Below are 19826 nucleotides of genomic sequence, written 5' to 3' on the forward strand. Positions count from 1 at the left end.
GGAGGAGAAAAGAGGATTGTAGGGAGAAACTGAGTTTGTGAGAAAAAGCATTGTTCTAGAATGACCCTACTAAGGTTAGAAGGTTGCCACAAATTACCAAATTGCTGAACTGGCAGGCTGAATACTGAAGGGTGGTACTTTTCACAATTCCTGAGAACCCTTCACATATTTTCTCTTCTCATTACTTAACTTACTCACACCTAACCTCTCCATCATTGCAAAATAACTTTTAAAGTTTTATTGTCCCCATGTAACACGTGTTGGATGTTTTAGTGCCCTGTATTTTCAAAACTGAAATAATTTTACCTTGTCTTATATTTCAGTATATTGTAAATTGTCTTATGCAGAAGTAATCATTATTTTTCACCAATGTTTAGATTCTTCACTTGTTAAAAAAAAGATTTTTAATTATAATTTTGGCATGACTTAAAAATACACACCAAGGAAGATTGAATAATTTTGAAGTGAAATTTAATCTTTCCTGACAGTATATCTATCAAAGAAAAAAAATCAATGGAAATAAATGTGTTCCTTTTATCATCTTTTGCAGAAAGCAGAGAGGGGTTAGGGTGCACATGTATTATTTATAACTTCATTGTACATGAGCCTTTAAAATAGTGCAGTAAAATTCAACATATAAATATGTTTTTTGAAAGTACTCAAGTTCTATAAACACTACATATAAATTTAAATATATAAAAATAGGATATTGAATTTTAGCTCCTCTTCATGACACAGAAATGAAGCATTGCACATTTATATTTAAAGCAAATTTCTCAATTTTAAAAATGCCTACAAAACTACTGTATCAGCTTTCTGAGCAACTATCCCTGTTTGTATCTGTATTATAAGGTGATGAAGTTAGTGAAAAGCAGACTTTTTTATGTTTAAACTAAACCTAACTTCCTTGCAAGTTACAATAGTGTGAGGTCTAAGTATATCAAGTAAGATAAAGTAACAAAAATATTATAAAAGACACTATACATAAATAGCAAAAACAAAAAAAGAATTTTAAAAAGAAGTAAAGAAAAGAAGTAAATTGGAAAAGGGAATTTGTAGTCAGGGAACTTTGTGTCCACCTACTTATTCACACTAAATGTGTGGGGTTTTTTTTTAGTGTAAATAATTGGAATAATAGAACTATCTACCATAAGATGGTTATTTGGATTCCACAAGGTAATATGAAGTACTCTCACAACTATAAAATGCTATATACAAATTAAGTAAAATTTTTAAATAGTAATGTTCTGTAATTACAAATAATCTTTTAAAAATAGCTGAGTATGAGGAGTTCTCACGCCAAGGAGTAGTTCCCAGAACTTCTGCTGCCAGTGTCCTTGTCTCCACGGTGAGCCACAGCCACCCTCCCCCGCTGCAGGAGACCCTCCAACACTAGCAGTTGTCACACACAGAAGCTGTCAGCAGAGGTAGCAAGAGCGAGACATAGGGGCCTGCCGGCCTGCACCCACAAAGAGCACGGAGACCAGCAGAAGAAAAGGTGATAGATAAGAAAACTGCTATGTAGAGACTTCCGGGTAAGAGGGCGGAAGAGTAAGACGCGGAGATCACCTTCCTCCCCACGGATACACCAGAAATACAGCTACACGTGGAACAACTCCTACAGAACACCTACTGAACGCTGGCAGAAGACCCCAGACCTCCCAAAAGGCAAGAAACTCCCCACATACGTGGGTAGGGCAAAGCGGAGAGATTCCCGCACAGAGGATCGGTGCCGAGGGGCACTCACCAGCCCGAGGGGCTTGTCTGCTCGCCTGCCGGGGCGGGCGGCGCTGGAAGCTGAGGCTCGGGCTTCGGTCAGAGCACAGGGAGAGGACTGGGGCTGGCGGGGAGAACTCAGCCTGAAGGGGGCTAATGAGCCACAGCTAGCCGGCAGGGAGTCCGGGAAAACTCTGGAGCTGCCGAAGGGGCAAGAGACTTTTTCTTCCCTCTTGGTTTCCTGGTGCGCGAGGAGAGGGGATTAAGAGCGCTGCTTAAAGGGGCTCCACAGACGGGCGCGAGTCACGACTGAAAGCACGGAGCCCAGTGACGGGCGTGGGACGCTGGGGCTGCTGCTGCCGCCGCCAAGAAGCCTGTGTGCGAGCGCAGGTCACTGTCCACACCGCCCTTCCGGGAGCCTGTGCAGCCCGAAACTGCCGGGGTCCCGGGATCCAGGGGCGGCTTCCCTGGGAGAACGCACGGCGCGCCTCGGGCTGGTGCAACATCACGCCGACCTCTGCCACTGCAGGCTCGCCCCGCACTCCGTGTCCCTCCCTCCCGCCCGGCCTGAGTGAGCCAGAGTCCCCGAAGAGGCTGCTCCTTTAACCCTGTCCTGTCTGAGCGAAGAACAGACGCCCTCCGGCGACCTACACGCAGAGGCGAGGCCAAATCCAAAGCTGAGACCCAGGAGCTGTGAGAACAAAGAAGAGAAAGGGAAACCTCTCCCAGCAGCCTCAGAAGCAGCGGGTTAAAGCTCCACAATCAACTTGATGTACCCTGCATCTGTGGAATACATGAATAGACAACAAATCATCCCAAATTGAGGAGCCAGGAGTCAGTGCTGTGCCTCTGAGGTGGGAGAGCCAACTTCAGGACACTGGTCCACAAGAGACCTCCCAGCTCCACATAATATCAAACGGCGAAAATCTTCCAGAGATCTCCATCTCAACACCAGCACCCAGCTTCACTCAACGACCAGCAAGCTACAGTGCCGGACACCCTATGCCAAACAACTAGCAAGACAGGAACACAACGCCACCCATTAGCAGAGAGGTGGCCTAAAATCATAAAAAGTCCGCAGACACCCCAAAACACACCACCAGACGTGGACCTGCCCACCAGAAAGACAAGATCCAGCCTCATCCACCAGAACACAGACACTAGTCCCCTCCACCAGGAAGCCTACACAACCCACTAAACCAACCTTAGCCACTGGGGACAGACACCAAAAACAACGGGAACTACGAACCTGCAGCCTGCAAAAAGGAGACCCCAAACACAGTAACATAAGCAAAATGAGAAGACAGAAAAACACACAGCAGGAGAAGGAGCAAGATAAAAACCCACCAGACCTAACAAATGAAGAGGTAATAGGCAGTCTACCTGAAAAAGAATTCAGAATAATGATGGTAAAGATGATCCAAGATTCTATTTCCCAGATCCAAAATCTTGGAAATAGAATAGACAAAATGCAAGAAACAGTTAACAAGGATCTAGAAGAACTAAAGATGAATCAAGCATCGATTAAAAACACAATAAATGAAATAAAAAATACTCTAGATGGGATCAATAGCAGAATAACTGAGGCAGAAGAACGGATAAATGAGGTGGAAGATAAAATAGTGGGAATAACTGCTGCAGAGCAAAATAAAGAAAAAAGAATGAAAAGAACAGAGGACAGTCTCAGAGACCTCTGGGACAACATTAAACGCACCAACATTCGAATTATAGGGGTTCCAGAAGAAGAAGAGAAAAAGAAAGGGACTGAGAAAATATTTGAAGAGATTATAGTTGAAAACTTCCCTAATATGGGAAAGGAAATAGTTAATCAACTCCAGGAGGCACTGAGAGTCCCATACAGAATAAATCTAAGGAGAAATACGCCAAGACACATATTAATCAAACTGTCAAAAATTAAACACAAAGAAATCATATTAAAAGCAGCAAGGCAAAAACAACAAATAACACACAAGGGAATCCCCATCAGGATAACAGCTGACCTCTCAGCAGAAACTCTACAAGCCAGAAGGGAGTGGCAGGACATAATTAAAGTGATGAAGGAGAGAAACCTGCAACCAAGATTACTCTACCCAGCAAGGATCTCATTCAGATTTGATGGAGAAATTAAAACGTTTACAGACAAGCAAAAGCTGAGAGAGTTCAGCACCACCAAACCAGCTTTACAACAAATGCTAAAGGAACTTCTCTAGGCAAGAAGCACAACAGAAGGAAAAGACCTACAATAACGAACCCAAAACAATTAAGAAAATGGGAATAGGAACATACATATCGATAATTACCTTAAATGTAAATGGACTAAATGCTCCCACCAAAAGATACAGATTACCTGAATGGATACAAAAACAAGACCCATATATATGCTGTCTACAAGAGACCCACTTCAGACCTAGAGACACATACAGACTGAAAGTAAGGGGATAGAAAAAGAAATTCCATGCAAATGGAAACCAAAAGAAAGCTGGAGTAGCAATTCTCATATCAGACAAAATAGACTTTAAAATAAAGACTACTAGAAGAGACAAAGAAGGACACTACATAATGATCAAGGGATCGATCCAAGAAGAAGATATAACAATTGTAAATATTTATGCACCCAACATAGGAGCACCTCAGTACATAAGGCAAATACTAACAGCCATAAAAGGAGAAATCAACAGTAACACAATCATAGTAGGGGACTTTAACACCCAACTTTCACCAATGGACAGATCATCCAAAATGAAAATAAATAAGGAAACACAAGCTTTAAATGATACATTAAACAAGATGGACTTAATTGATATTTATAGGACATTCCATCCAAAAACAACAGAATACACATTTTTCTCAAGTGCTCATGGAACATTCTCCAGGATAGATCATATCTTGGGTCACAAATCAAGCCTTGGTAAATTTAAGAAAATTGAAATTGTATCAAGTATCTTTTCCGACCACAATGCTATGCGACTAGATATCAATTACAGGAAAAGAGCTGTAAAAAATACAAACACATGGAGGCTAAACAATACACTACTTAATAACAAAGTGATCACTGGAGAAATCAAAGGGGAAATTAAAAAATACCTAGAAACAAATGACAATGGAAACACGACGACGCAAAACCTATGGGATGCAGCAAAAGCAGTTCTAAGAGGCAAGTTTATAGCAATACAATCCCACCTTAAGAAACAGGAAACATCTCGAATAAACAACCTAACCTTGCACCTAAAGCAATTAGAGAAAGAAGAACAAAAACATCCCAAAGTTAGCAGAAGGAAAGAAATCATAAAAATCAGATCAGAAATAAATGAAAAAGAAATGAAGGAAACGATAGCAAAGATCAATAAAACTAAAAGCTGGCTCTTTGAGAAGATAAACAAAATTGATAAACCATTAGCCAGACTCATCAAGAAAAAAAGGGAGAAGACTCAAATCAATAGAATTAGAAATGAAAAAGGAGAAGTAACAACTGACACTGCAGAAATACAAAAGATCATGAGAGATTACTACAAGCAACTCTATGTCAATAAAATGGACACCCTGGAAGAAATGGACAAATTCTTAGAAATGCACAACCTGCCAAGACTGAATCAGGAAGAAATAGAAAATATGAATAGACCAATCACAAGCACTGAAATTGAAACTGTGATAAAAAATCTTCCAACAAACAAAAGCCCAGGACCAGATGGCTTCACAGGTGAATTCTATCAAGCATTTAGAGAAGAGCTAACACCTATCCTTCTGAAACTCTTCCAAAATATAGCAGAGGGAGGAACACTCCCAAACTCATTCTACGAGGCCACCATCACCTTGATACCAAAACCAGACAAGGATGTCACAAAGAAAGAAAACTACAGGCCAATATCACTGATGAACATAGATGCAAAAATCCTCAACAAAATACTAGCAAACAGAATCCAACAGCACATTAAAAGGATCATACACCATGATCAAGTGTGGTTTATTCCAGGAATGCAAGGATTCTTCAATATACACAATCAATCAACGTGATACACCATATTAACAAATTGAAGGAGAAAAACCATATGATCATCTCAATAGATGCAGAGAAAGCTTTCGACAAAATTCAACACCCATTTCTGATAAAAACCCTGCAGAAAGTAGGCATAGAGGGATTTATCCTCAACATAATAAAGGCCATATATGACAAACCCACAGCCAGCATCGTCCTCAATGGTGAAAAACTGAAACCATTTCCACTAAGATCAGGAACAAGACAAGGTTGCCCACTCTCACCACTCTTATTCAACATAGTTTTGGAAGTTTTAGCCACAGCAATCAGAGAAGAAAAGGAAATAAAATGAATCCAAATTGGAAAAGAAGAAGTAAAGTTGTCACTGTTTGGAGATGACATGATACTATACATAGAGAATCCTAAAGATGCTACCAGAAAACAACTAGAGCTAATCAATGAATTTGGTAAAGTTGCAGGATACAAAATTAATGCACAGAAATCTCTGGCATTCCTATATACTAATGATGAAAAATCTGAAAGTGAAATCAAGGAAATACTCCCATTTACCATTACAACAAAAAGAATAAAATATCTAGGAATAAACCTACCTAAGGAGACAAAAGACCTGTATGCAGAAATTTATAAGACACTGATGAAAGAAATTAAAGATGACACAAATAGATGGAGAGATGTACCATGTTCTTGGATTGGAAGAATCAACATTGTGAAAATGACTCTACTACCCAAAGCAATCTACAGATTCATTGCAATCCCTATCAAACTACCCCTGGCATTTTTCACAGAACTAGAGCAAAAAATTTCACAATTTGTATGGAAACACAAAAGACCCCGAATAGCCAAAGCAATCTTGAGAACGAAAAATGGAGCTGGAGGAATCAGGCTCCCTGACTTCAGACTATACTACAAAGCTACAGTAATCAAGACAGTATGGTACTGGCACAAAAACAGAAAGATCAATGGAACAGGATAGAAAGCCCAGAGATAAACCCACGGACATATGGTCACCTTATCTTTGATAAAGGAGGCAGGAATGTACAGTGGAGAAAGGACAGTCTCTTCAATAAGTGGTGCTGGGAAAACTGGATAGGGACATGAAAAAGTATGAGATTAGATCACTCCCTAACACCATACACAAAAATAAGCTCAAAATGGATTAAAGACCTAAATGTAAGGCCAGACACTATCAAACTCTTAGAGGAAAACATAGGCAGAACACTCTATGACATAAATCACAGCAAGATCCTTTTTGACCCACCTCCTAGAGAAATGGAAATAAAGACAAAAATAAACACATGGGACCTAATGAAACTTAAAAGCTTTTGCACAGCAAAGGAAACCATAATCAAGACCAAAAGACAGCCCTCGGAATGGGAGAAAATATTTGTAAATGAAGCAACTGACAAAGGATTAATCTCCAAAATTTATAAGCAGCTCATGTAGCTCAATAACAAAAAAACAAACAACCCAATCCAAAAATGGCCAGAAGACCTAAATAGACATTTCTCCACAGAAGATATACAGACTGCCAACAAACACATGAAAGGATGCTCAACATCTTTACTCATTAGAGAAATGCAAATCAAAACTACAATGAGATATCACCTCACACCAGTCAGAATGGCCATCATCAAAAAATCTACAAACAATAAATGCTGGAGAGGGTGTGGAAAAAAAGGAACACTCTTGCACTGCTGGTGGGAATGTGAATTGGTACAGCCACTATGGAGAACGGTATGGAGGTTCATTAAAAAACTACAAATAGAACTACCATATGACCCAGCAATCCCACTACTGGGCATATACCCTGAGAAAACCATAATTCAAAAAGAGACATGTACCAAAATGTTCATTGCAGCCCTATTTACAATAGCCCGGAGATGGAAACAACCTAAGTGTCCATCATCGGATGAATGGGTAAAGAAGATGTGGCACATATATACAATGGAATATTACTCAGCCATAAAAAGAAATGAAATTGAGCTATTTGTAATGAGGTGGATGGACCTAGAGTCTGTCATACAGAGTGAAGTAAGTCAGAAAGAGAAAGACAAATACTCTATGCTGACACATATATATGGAATTTAAGAAAAAAAATGTCATGAAGAACATAGGGGTAAGACAGGAATACAGACACAGACCTACTAGAGAATGGACTTGACAATATGGGGAGGGGGAAGGGTAAGCTGTGACAAAGTGAAAGAGCGGCATGGACATATATACACTACCAAACATAAGGTAGATAGCTAGTGGGAAGCAGCCGCATAGCACAGGGAGATCAGCTCGGTGCTTTGTGACCGCCTGGAGGGGTGGGATAGGGAGGGTGGGAGGGAGATGCAAAAGGGAGGGGATATGGGAACATATGTATATGTATAACTGATTAAATTTGTTATAAAGCAAAAAAAATAAAAAGAAAAAATAAAAAAAAATAGCTGAGTATGGGCTTCCCTGGTGGCGTAGTGTTTGAGAGTCCACCTGCCGATGCAGGGGACACGGGTTCCTGCCCCGGTCCGGGAAGGTCCCCCATGCCGCGGAGCGGCTGGGCCCATGAGCCATGGCCGCTGAGCCTGTGCGTCCGGAGCCTGTGCTTCGCCACGGGAGAGGCCACAACAGTGAGAGGCCCACGTACCGCAAAAAAAAAAAAATAAAAAAATAGCTGAGTAGATGAAAATAATTAGAAACAGTCCTGTTAACTCAGATAGGAAAGTAATTGCATGGATATTTTAACATAATAATGAAAAAAAAGTGTTCACATCTAGTTTACTTCTTACTTTATGTTAAATCAATCTTATAATTAATTTTCATTTTCTTCTTGATATGGTTAAGAAATGTGTTATTATGAGCACTATTTCCCTAAATTTGTTGATTCTTTTCAAATCCATGAAGTAAAACAGTCTGCATATGATTCATGGACACCAATGTTCCTATAATGATAATAAAAGAGGTTTTCTTTCTTTCAACTTTTATGAAGAATATGTGCCCTTGCTCCCCCACCCCATAACAATTTGCTCTCAATAATAAATACTCCAACATGGTGTGTTTGTACTGTGCAGTACTTTGTACTGTCTGTAAGAAAGAAATTTCTCAAACGCCCACCTAACATAAATTAGAGGCATTCTGTCCCTGGGCTATGACTTCAATGTGAGGAGTTACTGGATACTTTTGTGAACCTCCTGTTGTTCTCTAGTGCTTCAAACTAAGGATACAAGCAGAAAGTCAAGTTTTTAATTGAATGTTCCCTTTTGTTGCTTTCACCTTGCAGTAGTCTTAATAGGATTTCTCTCTGGATTGCTTTTTTGCAGTATTACTACTCGGTCAAGGATATTTCGGTTGGAGGGATGTGCATCTGCTATGGTCATGCCAGGGCTTGTCCACTTGATCCAGTGACAAATGTATGTATATTTATAGGATGCTTAGGTAAAATGAAGCTCTGAACTGTAACATGCTTCATGAGAAGCTTTGCTGACAGGGACGCTGTGAATGGGTGTCAGGCCCCCACTTAACAGAAAGCCATGCCAGGGTGAAATAGAGCTGGCAGGTAGAATGATAGACTTTGAAGGCAGCCATCACAGTATCAGAAAACAGATTAGTTTTCTTCCAAAAAGGCTCCAAACTGGTCTATATATTTTGAAACCTTTCTAGCTATGACAGCCAGCTGTATGATTTAGCTTTAGAGAATGCCTGTCATCAATCACCCTGACTGTTTCTTTTAAGAAGTTTCATCAAAAAAATTAATGCAAACAAATGAAAAATGTACGTGGAAGTAAATCTAAATGACCATGGAATCGGAGGCTGAGATAGGACAGGGGCAGGAAGGAGTGGGGTGGAAGAGAGTATTCAAGAGAGCTTGAAACCACCAGGTCAGAAAACGCTGGAGTGGTTTTGGGTTGAATTTTTCATTAATGACAATGGACTAAATGAACATAACCTAAAAAGGAAGATGAGGGCTTCCCTGGTGGTGCAGTGGTTGAGAGTCCGCCTGGCGATGCAGGGGTTATGGGTTCGTGCCCCAGTCCGGGAAGATCCCACATGCTGCAGAGTGGCTGGGCCTGTGAGCCATGGCTGCTGAGCCTGCGCTCTGCAACGGGAGAGGCCGCAGCAGTGAGAGGCCTGCGTACCACAAAAAAAAAAAAAAAAAAGAAGATGAATGAGCATCTGTTTTTCTCAGTCATAAATAAACTGGTGAAAAAGAAAATCATGCACTTTATAGTGTATGGAAGAAATATATTCAATAGTAAGATCTGTGAATGTAGCTACCTATGTAAAGATGTTTTTTCCTACTAAAACTATAATGCAAATGGTATTTCTCAAATAGTATTAGTTTTCTGACTAATGCATCATAGTATTACCTCCTCAGGAAGATTCAAATCCCTGGCATATTTTTCTGGGTAAGGTTGTGGTCCTGCTTTCTTCAGAGTGTGGGCACTGTCTATCAGGGGTATTGATGAGCAGTATTTCCCAAGCTTTGAGAGACCACATGGCAGCTTTGGAGGGCCAGTTCCACATGATGAAATAAGACTGTACTCAAAACACAGACAGGAGATTCAGGCTTGGGGTATTAGATACCTATGCTATCCATGCCCCTCCATGCCTAGGAGTCTACTCTTTCCCCTCTTCCTACACCAAATGTTAATTGTACTTTGAGGGAATCCTTAAAATGGATACATCCCACCCAGAAGACCTGTGGATTTCAGGAATCAGAGAAGGGATTCTAGTCTTCTAGACTACTTCCAGCTGGGTCTCTTCTCTCTTCTACGTCTGAGCCCAGTGATTCCAGAGCCAGCCTGGATCTCCCTCCCTAAGCTGGTGTTGATCAAATATACCCACTCCCAAGGCTGGCACCTCTTCCTTCCCAGACTGACGGGAGTTTTAGATTTTGGTACATAGTCTTGATGTTTTCTTTTCTCTTCATTCTACCTTTCAGGGGAAGCCCCTCATTTATGGTTCCAAAGAATGCTGAAAGTATGCTTTTTCCCCATTTTTTGACTAGAAATCCCGCTGTGAATGTGAGCATAACACATGTGGTGATAGCTGTGATCAGTGCTGTCCTGGATTTCATCAGAAACCGTGGAGAGCAGGCACTTTTCTGACCAAAACTGAATGTGAAGGTATGTCCTGACAAGCCAGCACCATGGGTAATTAATTCTTCCTTTCCTGGGGCACAGGTGCTATAAACATGTACTGATTTCAGGTGAGTGCATACTTCCAGTTCATATATTTTATCCAAGACAGTAGCTGGTAAGCTCATTTACCCTCCTGCTTTAGAGTTTTCACATTTTTTTTTAATTTGACAAATATTTACAAAACACCCACGAATTTACCACTGTGTGAGAATAATGAGAAATAGATAAAAGCATAGTATACACTTACTGTCATCAGGGGTGAATCTGAAGATTATAGCATAATATATATATATATATATATATATATATATATATATATATATATATATATATATACAAATGTAAATAAACATTCAGTAAAACCTACAGGGTATAGAGATTACCCTTCTAAACACGTATGTTTATAAAATGGTTCTGAAACCAGTATAGCTCCAGATCCTTCTGCCTGTTCCCTTTGTAGTTCCTCCCCTAAATAGCTTAGGTAAATAGTAAATAGCTTTTGAATACCCATCATCTAATAAATGGAGAAAAACCAGAGGGGAGATATCAGACCCTACAGGTTAGAGTCAGTTTATTATCTGGGAAAGAAAGGACTCTGATTCATTAGTAATACTTATTAAAGGGTAGTGTTTGCGGGCAGTAGCTGGGAAGTATAGGAGAGTAAAACATAACAGACAGAAGGCAAGAAGTCAAATTTGTGGAGAAAGAATATTTATTTTAATAATAAGCATTAATATTTTAAATGTGTGGTTTCACATTAATAACAGTATAAAATGCTACTATTAGAAATGGTATCAGTGACAATCATTAGCATAAACTACGCTATAGTAATTATTGGACAGTGACAACCAAGAAAAAGCCGGTAATGAAAAACCATAAAACAACTGGCTATGCAAACATTTGCCAACAAATACTCATTTATACTTTAATATGATCACTTTTGAAGTTTTTCCTGAAGGGAAATACCCAAGAAAGGTAGCAGATGACTTTGTAGCCTAATATTGCCAACTGTCCCAACACAGTGACAGGGAAACTAGAGAAACTTCTGTTTCTGGAGATCTGTTCAGGCCAAGATGAGACCTGAAAACAAAGACTTCTGCTGAACTATAAATCCGAACTAGCCAGAAAGCCCAATTCTATTGAATTCAAATATTAATATTTTAGTGAATCAGTTCTAATCACATTTTTTCAGTTCAATAGGTGTATGTGGTCACCAAAACAGGCTTGGTAGACATTTTAAGCCAGTATCAACCTTATATATTTATTGAATAAAAATATTTATCATGTATCATGTGTCAGACAAGATAGGTCCTTAAAATTATTGAATTGTAACAGACTTTAATCATAAAATATTCCCCAATCATAAAATACATTTTCTTTTCAGTTTAAGATTCTGCCTATCCTATCAATGTCTTGAGTCCCTTCATTTTCTGCACACATCTCTTTTGCCTTTTAATTTGTGTCTGCGTGCTTGTGAAGATATTTTGGTTTAAAAATCACTCATTGTTACTGAGATGTATCTGAGGGAATGGGCCACCACTACCCAGTGTTGTAAGGGGGGGGGTATCAGATGCCCAGCCCTTGTTTTTTATCATCTACCCCCAACCCCATTCCTGACGATCCCTCAGGATCTCCACAGCTTCTCCCAACAAGAGCAGACGTTCATTCCTAAGACTGAATTTAAGTTAAATGGCACCATGAATATCTCTTCTCAAACTTCCTTAAATACAATTACTTTCTCTTCTGCTTGTGGAATATCAGCAGTCATGCGTGGAACTTTTGAGCATTTGAGGGTAGGGATTCTTCTTGATGTCTCTGACATTCTGTCACAAAGTTATCATGATGTAACGTTAAGTGGATCTGCAGAATCCTTTACCACTCTCCACTTGTGTGTATGTGTTTAAACAAGGAAACAGAAAGGATGGATCAGACTTATTAGCAATAGGGATGGACAAAGCAACACAGAAGGAAATTTCCACTTGCTGCTATATACATTTTTATAAAATAGTGTTATTATAAAACAATTTATGTTTCTTTGTGGAAGAGATGGGAGGTTGTATTTCCAAACTGAAAAAATAATTTTTTTTTTGAAATCCACAAATTAAAGATAGGGGTCTTAACCATAAAACCTTGTATAAATATTGTGCTTTTGGCAATGTATACATTCGTAAAAGCTTATATGAAAATTTTATTTTCCAAGTTGAATTGTGTTCCAATCACCTCTTAATATTTAGAAAAATCCTTCTGCAACGTGACAAATCCCTCTATAAAATGAATAACTGCCTTCTAATTCATTTGAATTTAATTTCGACTTTTATCAATCTAGCTTATTTGAGGCAGGTTATATCTCTAAAGTGCAAAAGATATGTATTCCATTGCTAAGCCTCTACTAACAGACAGTTTCTATCATGTGTCTTGGACATTCTGTGAAATAACAAACTTCTGATGACAGAGTGAAAAATGGCTCTTTGTGAGTAGATACTATCCATGTCCTCTAAGGCTATAGATAAAAGCTGTTCAGGCCCAAGACCTTCAACCAGCAGCCAAGGCTGTAGGAAAGGGCCCTCATACATGGAGTGTGAAAAGGACTGCTCCTCAGGCATCAGTCTTTACCTACATTAGCTCATGGTTATAAGTACAGTCAGCAATACTAGTTCTAAATAATGTGAGAATAAATTTGTATCCCTCTGTATTTCCCTCTAGTTGTACTTGTAGCAGAAATCTTGACTATTTCTTGCAATATATTTTTACAAGATTTTTGAGAATTCTTGTGCATTGTCCTAAAGGTATAAAACTGCTTATGATGCCTAGTGATTTATATTTATGACTACATGTCCCCTAGAATACATTTTGAAAACTCTCCATTAATATAGCAAGAGTATTATATCTTAAATCAAAAGCCAACAAGCTGAAGAAGATATTTGCAACAAACAAGAAAAGGAGATAATATCCTTACTGTATGAAGAGATCTTCCATAGCAATAAGAAAAAAATTCAAAACAACCTGTTAAAAATGAGCAAAGATCAAAACAGATATTTCTCAGGAAAAAAATATGACATAACCATATAAAGAAATGATCACACTTATTTATAATTAAGGAAGTATCCATTAAAACAATAAAAGTACTTTTTTTTAACTTACCAAAGTGTTCATTCATTCACTCAACATATGTTTGAATGCTCACCGAATGGAAAATGTTGGTAATACACAGTTTTGGTGAGACTGTGGGGAAACAGTTTTATCCTATCTATCGGAGGGAGAGTAATCTGACAGCATTTGCAGAGGGAATTTTTTCAAGTTATTTAAAATTAAAATTTCCCATGCGCCTTGACTAGAAATTGCACTTGCAGGAATTTAATCTGTAGATGGACTTGGATAGCTGTACAGGACATTTTATGATCCTTGTCTTTAGTACCCAATTGCTAATACCACTGCTACTGACATTTACAGGGCTGAGTATTTACTGTCTCAGGTATTCTGCTAGATGATCTGCATTCTCACCACAACCTAAGAGTTAAGTACCAAAATGACGCTAAGACTTGAACTCTCTCCTCAAAGTCACTCAGCTGGCAAATGGGGAGCCATCTAACACCAGACCCCCACTCCTGCCCCCACCTCCATTGCCCTCCTGGTAGGTACTCAGTGTTATAAAGGAGAAATCTGGAAACAATGTAACTGCCCACTATTAGGCATCTAATTAATCAAGAAGTACCCAGTGTAGCCTTAGGGAAAACATAATACCAGTAGAGAAGGAACCATGCCATTTACTGTTAGTAAAAATATAGTTCAGAACAGTATATAAATGTCCCCTTTTGTGGAATTAAAAAAAAGATTGAGCTGTGTGCCGCACACAGGCCTGTGCACGTGCATACACATGCACACATACGCACACACATATAGATGTGGAAATCAATGCAAGGACACCTAAGAAACTCAACATATGAGGAAGGACACTGCATAGTATATTTTTTGCCTAGTTCCCATCCTAAAATAAATTCTACCCATTTTTCAAAGCCTTACCCAATTCTTCCTGGGGAAGTGATTTTTCATTCCTCTGAACTCCTGTAGTGTGATATGAAAAAGAAAAGGAGAGGAAGAGAACGGGGCTACGAAAACATAGAGGATGAAGATGAGAGGAAGTGGAACAGAGAAAATCAATTGGGAACTTATTTATAGCGTGTTATGCTAATGATTTTACATGCATTTTTAATATCCCTACCTCGTAATTACTACTGACCACTTGATGTTTTATATGGAAACTGAGCTTTAGTGAAATGAAGTTCCCTACCTCACAGGACTACTAAGGAGTGAAGAGGACACCCAGATCCAAGACTGGCACAAAATAGCATGATCTCACCACTGAGCAAACCAGCTCTCATCTTGTCCTGATACCTTGGCACTTATCGTGCAGCTTTTTCTTATCAGATAACTTGAAGGGATTGTGGTAGTGGTTAGCCCTGCAGACTCTGGAGCCTGACTTCAGAGTTTGGCTTACAATACTGATTTGGTGAACTTTTACTAGTTACTTCACTTCTCTGTGCTTGAGGCTCCTAATATATGAAAAGAGGTTAATAGAGTCTGTAAGTCACAAAACTACTTGAGAATTAAAATCAGTGGTAATAAATATAAAACATTTAGAACAGAATGTGGCATATAAAAACATCCCTAGGTTTTAGTTATGTTTAGTAGTAAAAGAAAGAATAACATTTGACTCTTGAACAGCATGGATTTGAATTGCAAGGGTCCACTTATAGGCGGTTTTCTTTCACTAAATGCAAACAACAGTGCTACAGTACTATACAATCCATGGTTGGTTGAATTGGGGGATGAGAAACCAAGGACGGGGAGGGCTGGCTGCAAAGTTATACTCTAATTTTCCATTGCACAAAGGATTGGTGCCCTTAACTCCTGCATTATTCAAGGGTCAAGTGTATATACTAAGCATCCTTTTTACCCGTAGTATCTAACACAGAGGTTCACATATAATAATTATTCATTACAGATTACATGGATGTTAATCATTCAGTACCATACTTCAGTAATTTGTTTGTCATAATAGGAAATTGTAGGGTGAATTATATGAAATATCAGTTTTATAAGATAAAATCAGTCAAATATTGGCAATTTCATATGCTTCAGCTTAATTTATGTTTTAACTATTTCCAGTTCCATTAAAACATGCAAATTTATTAATATGTCTAATAAATCCAAGTACTTTCTAGATACCTTTGTATTGATTATATATATATATATATAATGTAATATAATTTTCCATATGGTATAAAAATCTCTTATGTAACAAAATATTATTTTAAAATATATCTGAAATTAATGTTTATAAATTTATTTTTCCCTAATGCAGCCTGCAATTGTCATGGGAAAGCTGAAGAATGCTATTATGATGAAAATGTTGCCAGAAGAAATCTGAGTTTAAATATACATGGAAAGTACATTGGAGGGGGCGTGTGCATTAACTGTACTCGAAACACTGCTGGTATAAATTGTGAGACATGCATTGATGGTTTCTTCAGACCCAAAGGGGTAAAGTATGCTTTTTCCTTTCATTAAGTGTTATTTTGGCTTTTTCAGACAGAGATGTATTATGGGGAAAAATAATTTTGATAGCTTCTCTAAATAATTGGACTTCAAATTCTCAAAGGTGACTAGAAATATTTCATAGTAGAAACTGTATAAATCTTTCAGGATATGATATAAAATATTTCCATCTCTCTAGAAAGTCCCATTGTGCCTCATTCCAGTCAGTCACCACCCCCAGGCAAACTCTGTTCTGATTTTTAGAGCATAAATTTGTTTTACCTCTTAGTGAATTTCCTAAAAAAGAAATCATAAAGTACATAAAATTTTTGGTCTTCCTTTCACTCAATTTAACATGTTAAAATTTATTCATGTTGTACACATCAGTAGTTATTTCTTTAAAAAAATTGCTAAGGAGTAGTCCTTTGCATGTACATATCTTGATTTTTAATCCATTCTCCTGTTGGTGGATATTTGGGTCATTTTCAGTTTTTGGTTAGCTCCTATAAAACAATTTTATATGAGTCTTTTTGTGGTCATGTGTTATTAACCTTGTGTAAATATCTAGGAGTAGAGTACTTGTTTCATAGGATAGATATATGTTTGACTTTATAAGATACTGCCAACATTTTGTCAAGTTAGTAATACTGTTTTACATGTTCACCAAAAATGTATGTAAGTTCTCGTTCTTCCATATTATCTCTATTATTTGGTCTTGACTATCTTTTTGAATTAGCCATTCTAGTGGATGTGGGTGTAGTAGGTATGGCAAGTGGATACTAGGCAATCACTAAGTCATTCCCATCAATGCTTGGTGCTACAGCAGATCTTCTATTATGAATTTTACAGCAGATCCCATGGATTAAATTATTATTTTAAGTGTTTATTGGCTATTCCTATATCTTCTCTTGTGAAGTATTTCTTCAAGTCAAGAAATTGTTCTTTTTTATTCTAGAAATGTTATAATTTTAACTTTTAGGGCTATGGCCCATCTCAAGTTAATCTTTGTGTAGGGTATGAAATAATGATTGAGATCTATGTGGTTCATCTGTTGTTCCAGCACCATTTTTGGAAAAATATTTCTTTTTCTCTTTTAAATTGTTTTGAGGCATTTTTTGAAAATCAGTTGATCTTTTGTGTCAACATCTGGAGCCCCAGTTCTGTTCCATGGATTTATTTGTGCTAATGGCACACTATCTTGATGACTTTAGTTTTTTTTTTGTTGTTTTTTATTTTTTTTTGTGGTACGCGGGCCTCTCACTGTTGTGGCCTCTCCCATTGCGGAGCACAGGCTCCAGACACGCAGGCTCAGTGGCCGTGGCTCACAGGCCCAGCCGCTCCACGGCAGGTGAGATCTTCCCAGACCGGGGCACGAACCCGTGTCCCCTGCATCGGCAGGCGGACTCCCAACCACTGTGCCACCAGGGAAGCCTGATGACTTTAGCTTTAATAAAACTAGAATTCAGAAACATATGTACACTAACTTTATTCTTCCTTTTGAAGATTGTTTTGGCTATAGTAGTTTCTTTACATTTCCATACAAATTTTAGAATCAACTTCTCAATGACAAATATTAGTTGGGATTGTTGTATAGAACCTAAAGGCAAATATGGAGAGAACTAACACTTTAACAATATTGAGTCTTCCAGTCAATGAATATAGTATATCACTTCCCTTATTTCTGTCTTCTTTAATTATTCATATCAGTGTTTTCAGTGTAGAGATCTTGCATGTGTTTTGTTAATTTGTTAATTTTGTATAATTTCCTTCTGCCTGAAGAACTTCCTTTAGCTTTTTTTTTAAATAGGGCAAGAATTGATGGTGACAATTTCTCTCATGTTTATTTCATCTGAAAATGTCTTTATTCTACCCTTATTACTGAAGTATATTTTCATTACATGGAGAGAGATGTTTGTTTTTCTTTCAGTACTTTAAAGATATGGTATTTTCTTGGGCTTCCCTGGTGGTGCAGTGGTTAAGAATCTGCCTGCCAATGCAGGGGGCACAGGTTTGAGCCCTGGGCCGGGAAGATCCCACAGGCCTCGGAGCTACTAATCCCATGAGAAACAACTACTGAGCCTGTGTGCCACAACTACTGAAGCCCACGTGCCTAGAGCCCGTGCTCCACAACAAGAGAAGCCACCACAATGAGAAGCCTGCTCACCATGACTAGAGAGAAGCCTGCATGCAGCAATGGAGACTCAACACAGACAAAAATAAAATAAATAAATTTATTAAAAAATAAAGATACAGTATTTTCTGGATTTCACTTATTCTAATGAGAAGGCAGCCATCATTTGCATTTTTTTCTTCTATATATAATGTGTCTTTAATTCTCTGACTGATTTCAAGATATCCTCTTTTTATTTGTCTTTTAGCAGCCAAAACATGTATTGGCAAACTATGACCTCTAGATCAAATTTGGCCCATGGCCTATATCTATATGGCCTGCAAACAAATAATTTTTTTTTTACATTTGTAAAAGTTTGTTAAAAGAAAAAAAAAAGAAAGAGGCGGAGGAGAAGTAAGGGAGGAGAAAAAGGAGAGGAAGGGAAAGGAGATGCAACGAAAATGAAAAGAACAACAAAAAAATTAAGGAAAAGAAAAAGAAGAACAAGATGAACAAGAACTAGGTGGAAGAGGAGGAGGAGAGAAGGAGGAGGAAGAGAAGAAACAAACCTTATGTGCCTTACAAAGCCTAGAATTTTAGTTACAGAAAAAATTTTCCAATCTCAGAATTGGACCATGTGTGTCTAAATGTGGCTTTCTTTGTGCTTACCTTCTTGGCTACTGAGCTTCTTGTAATTATAAATTGAGATTTTTATACCACATTTTGGAAATTTTAGGCCATTATTTCTTTAAAATTTTTTTTGAACCATGCTCTCTCTTCCCCTTTTGTGACTCCAACTGCATACAGGTCAGGTTCCTGGACTGTGTCCTATAGGTTACTGAGTCTGTGGTAATTAAAATTTGTTTTGTTCTTCAGATTGGATAAATTCTATTTATCTCTAATTAGGTATACTACCTTTCTCCCTGCCATCACTTACCTGCTGCTAAGCATATCCAGTTAATTTTTTTGTTGAGGTATTTTGTTTTCAGCTTTTTGACTTATTGTGTTTTTTGTTATTTCCATTTTTCTGTTGAAATAATCCATGTGTTTACTCCTTATGAACATTATTTCCTTTATATTCTTGGGCATATATACAGACCTGTCCTTGTCTGCTAATTTCAATACTTGGGACACCTCAGGGTCTGTTTTTATTGACTTGCTGTTTCTTGAATAAGGACCACACCTATATTTTTCTCCTCGTGTCTAGCAATTTATGATTTACACAGGACATTGAGGATGATACAGTGTAGAGAAAAGATTTTGTTGTCTTCTTCCAAAGATTTGTGAATTTTGTTTTAATAGGTAATCAACTTACTGACTAATCACTATTAAACTGAGGAGGCTTGCT

At 38.1% G+C, this 19826-nt stretch overlaps 1 protein-coding gene across 1 annotated transcript in view; it reads left to right on the forward strand.

The window, feature by feature from the left end:
• The window catches only part of LAMA2 (laminin subunit alpha 2), a 611700-nt gene that overhangs the window by 248892 nt on the left and 342982 nt on the right, over window positions 1–19826 (forward strand). The window contains exons 6-8 of the mRNA XM_081251375.1: window positions 9013–9102; window positions 10701–10818; window positions 16196–16374. Of these exons, the coding sequence (XP_081107501.1) occupies window positions 9013–9102; window positions 10701–10818; window positions 16196–16374 (387 nt within the window). The remainder of the gene's footprint in view (window positions 1–9012; window positions 9103–10700; window positions 10819–16195; window positions 16375–19826) is intronic.

The sequence above is a fragment of the Mesoplodon bidens genome (genome assembly GCF_964165515.1).
Source record: "Mesoplodon bidens genome assembly, chromosome: 12".
NCBI classification, from domain to species: Eukaryota; Metazoa; Chordata; class Mammalia; order Artiodactyla; family Ziphiidae; genus Mesoplodon; species Mesoplodon bidens.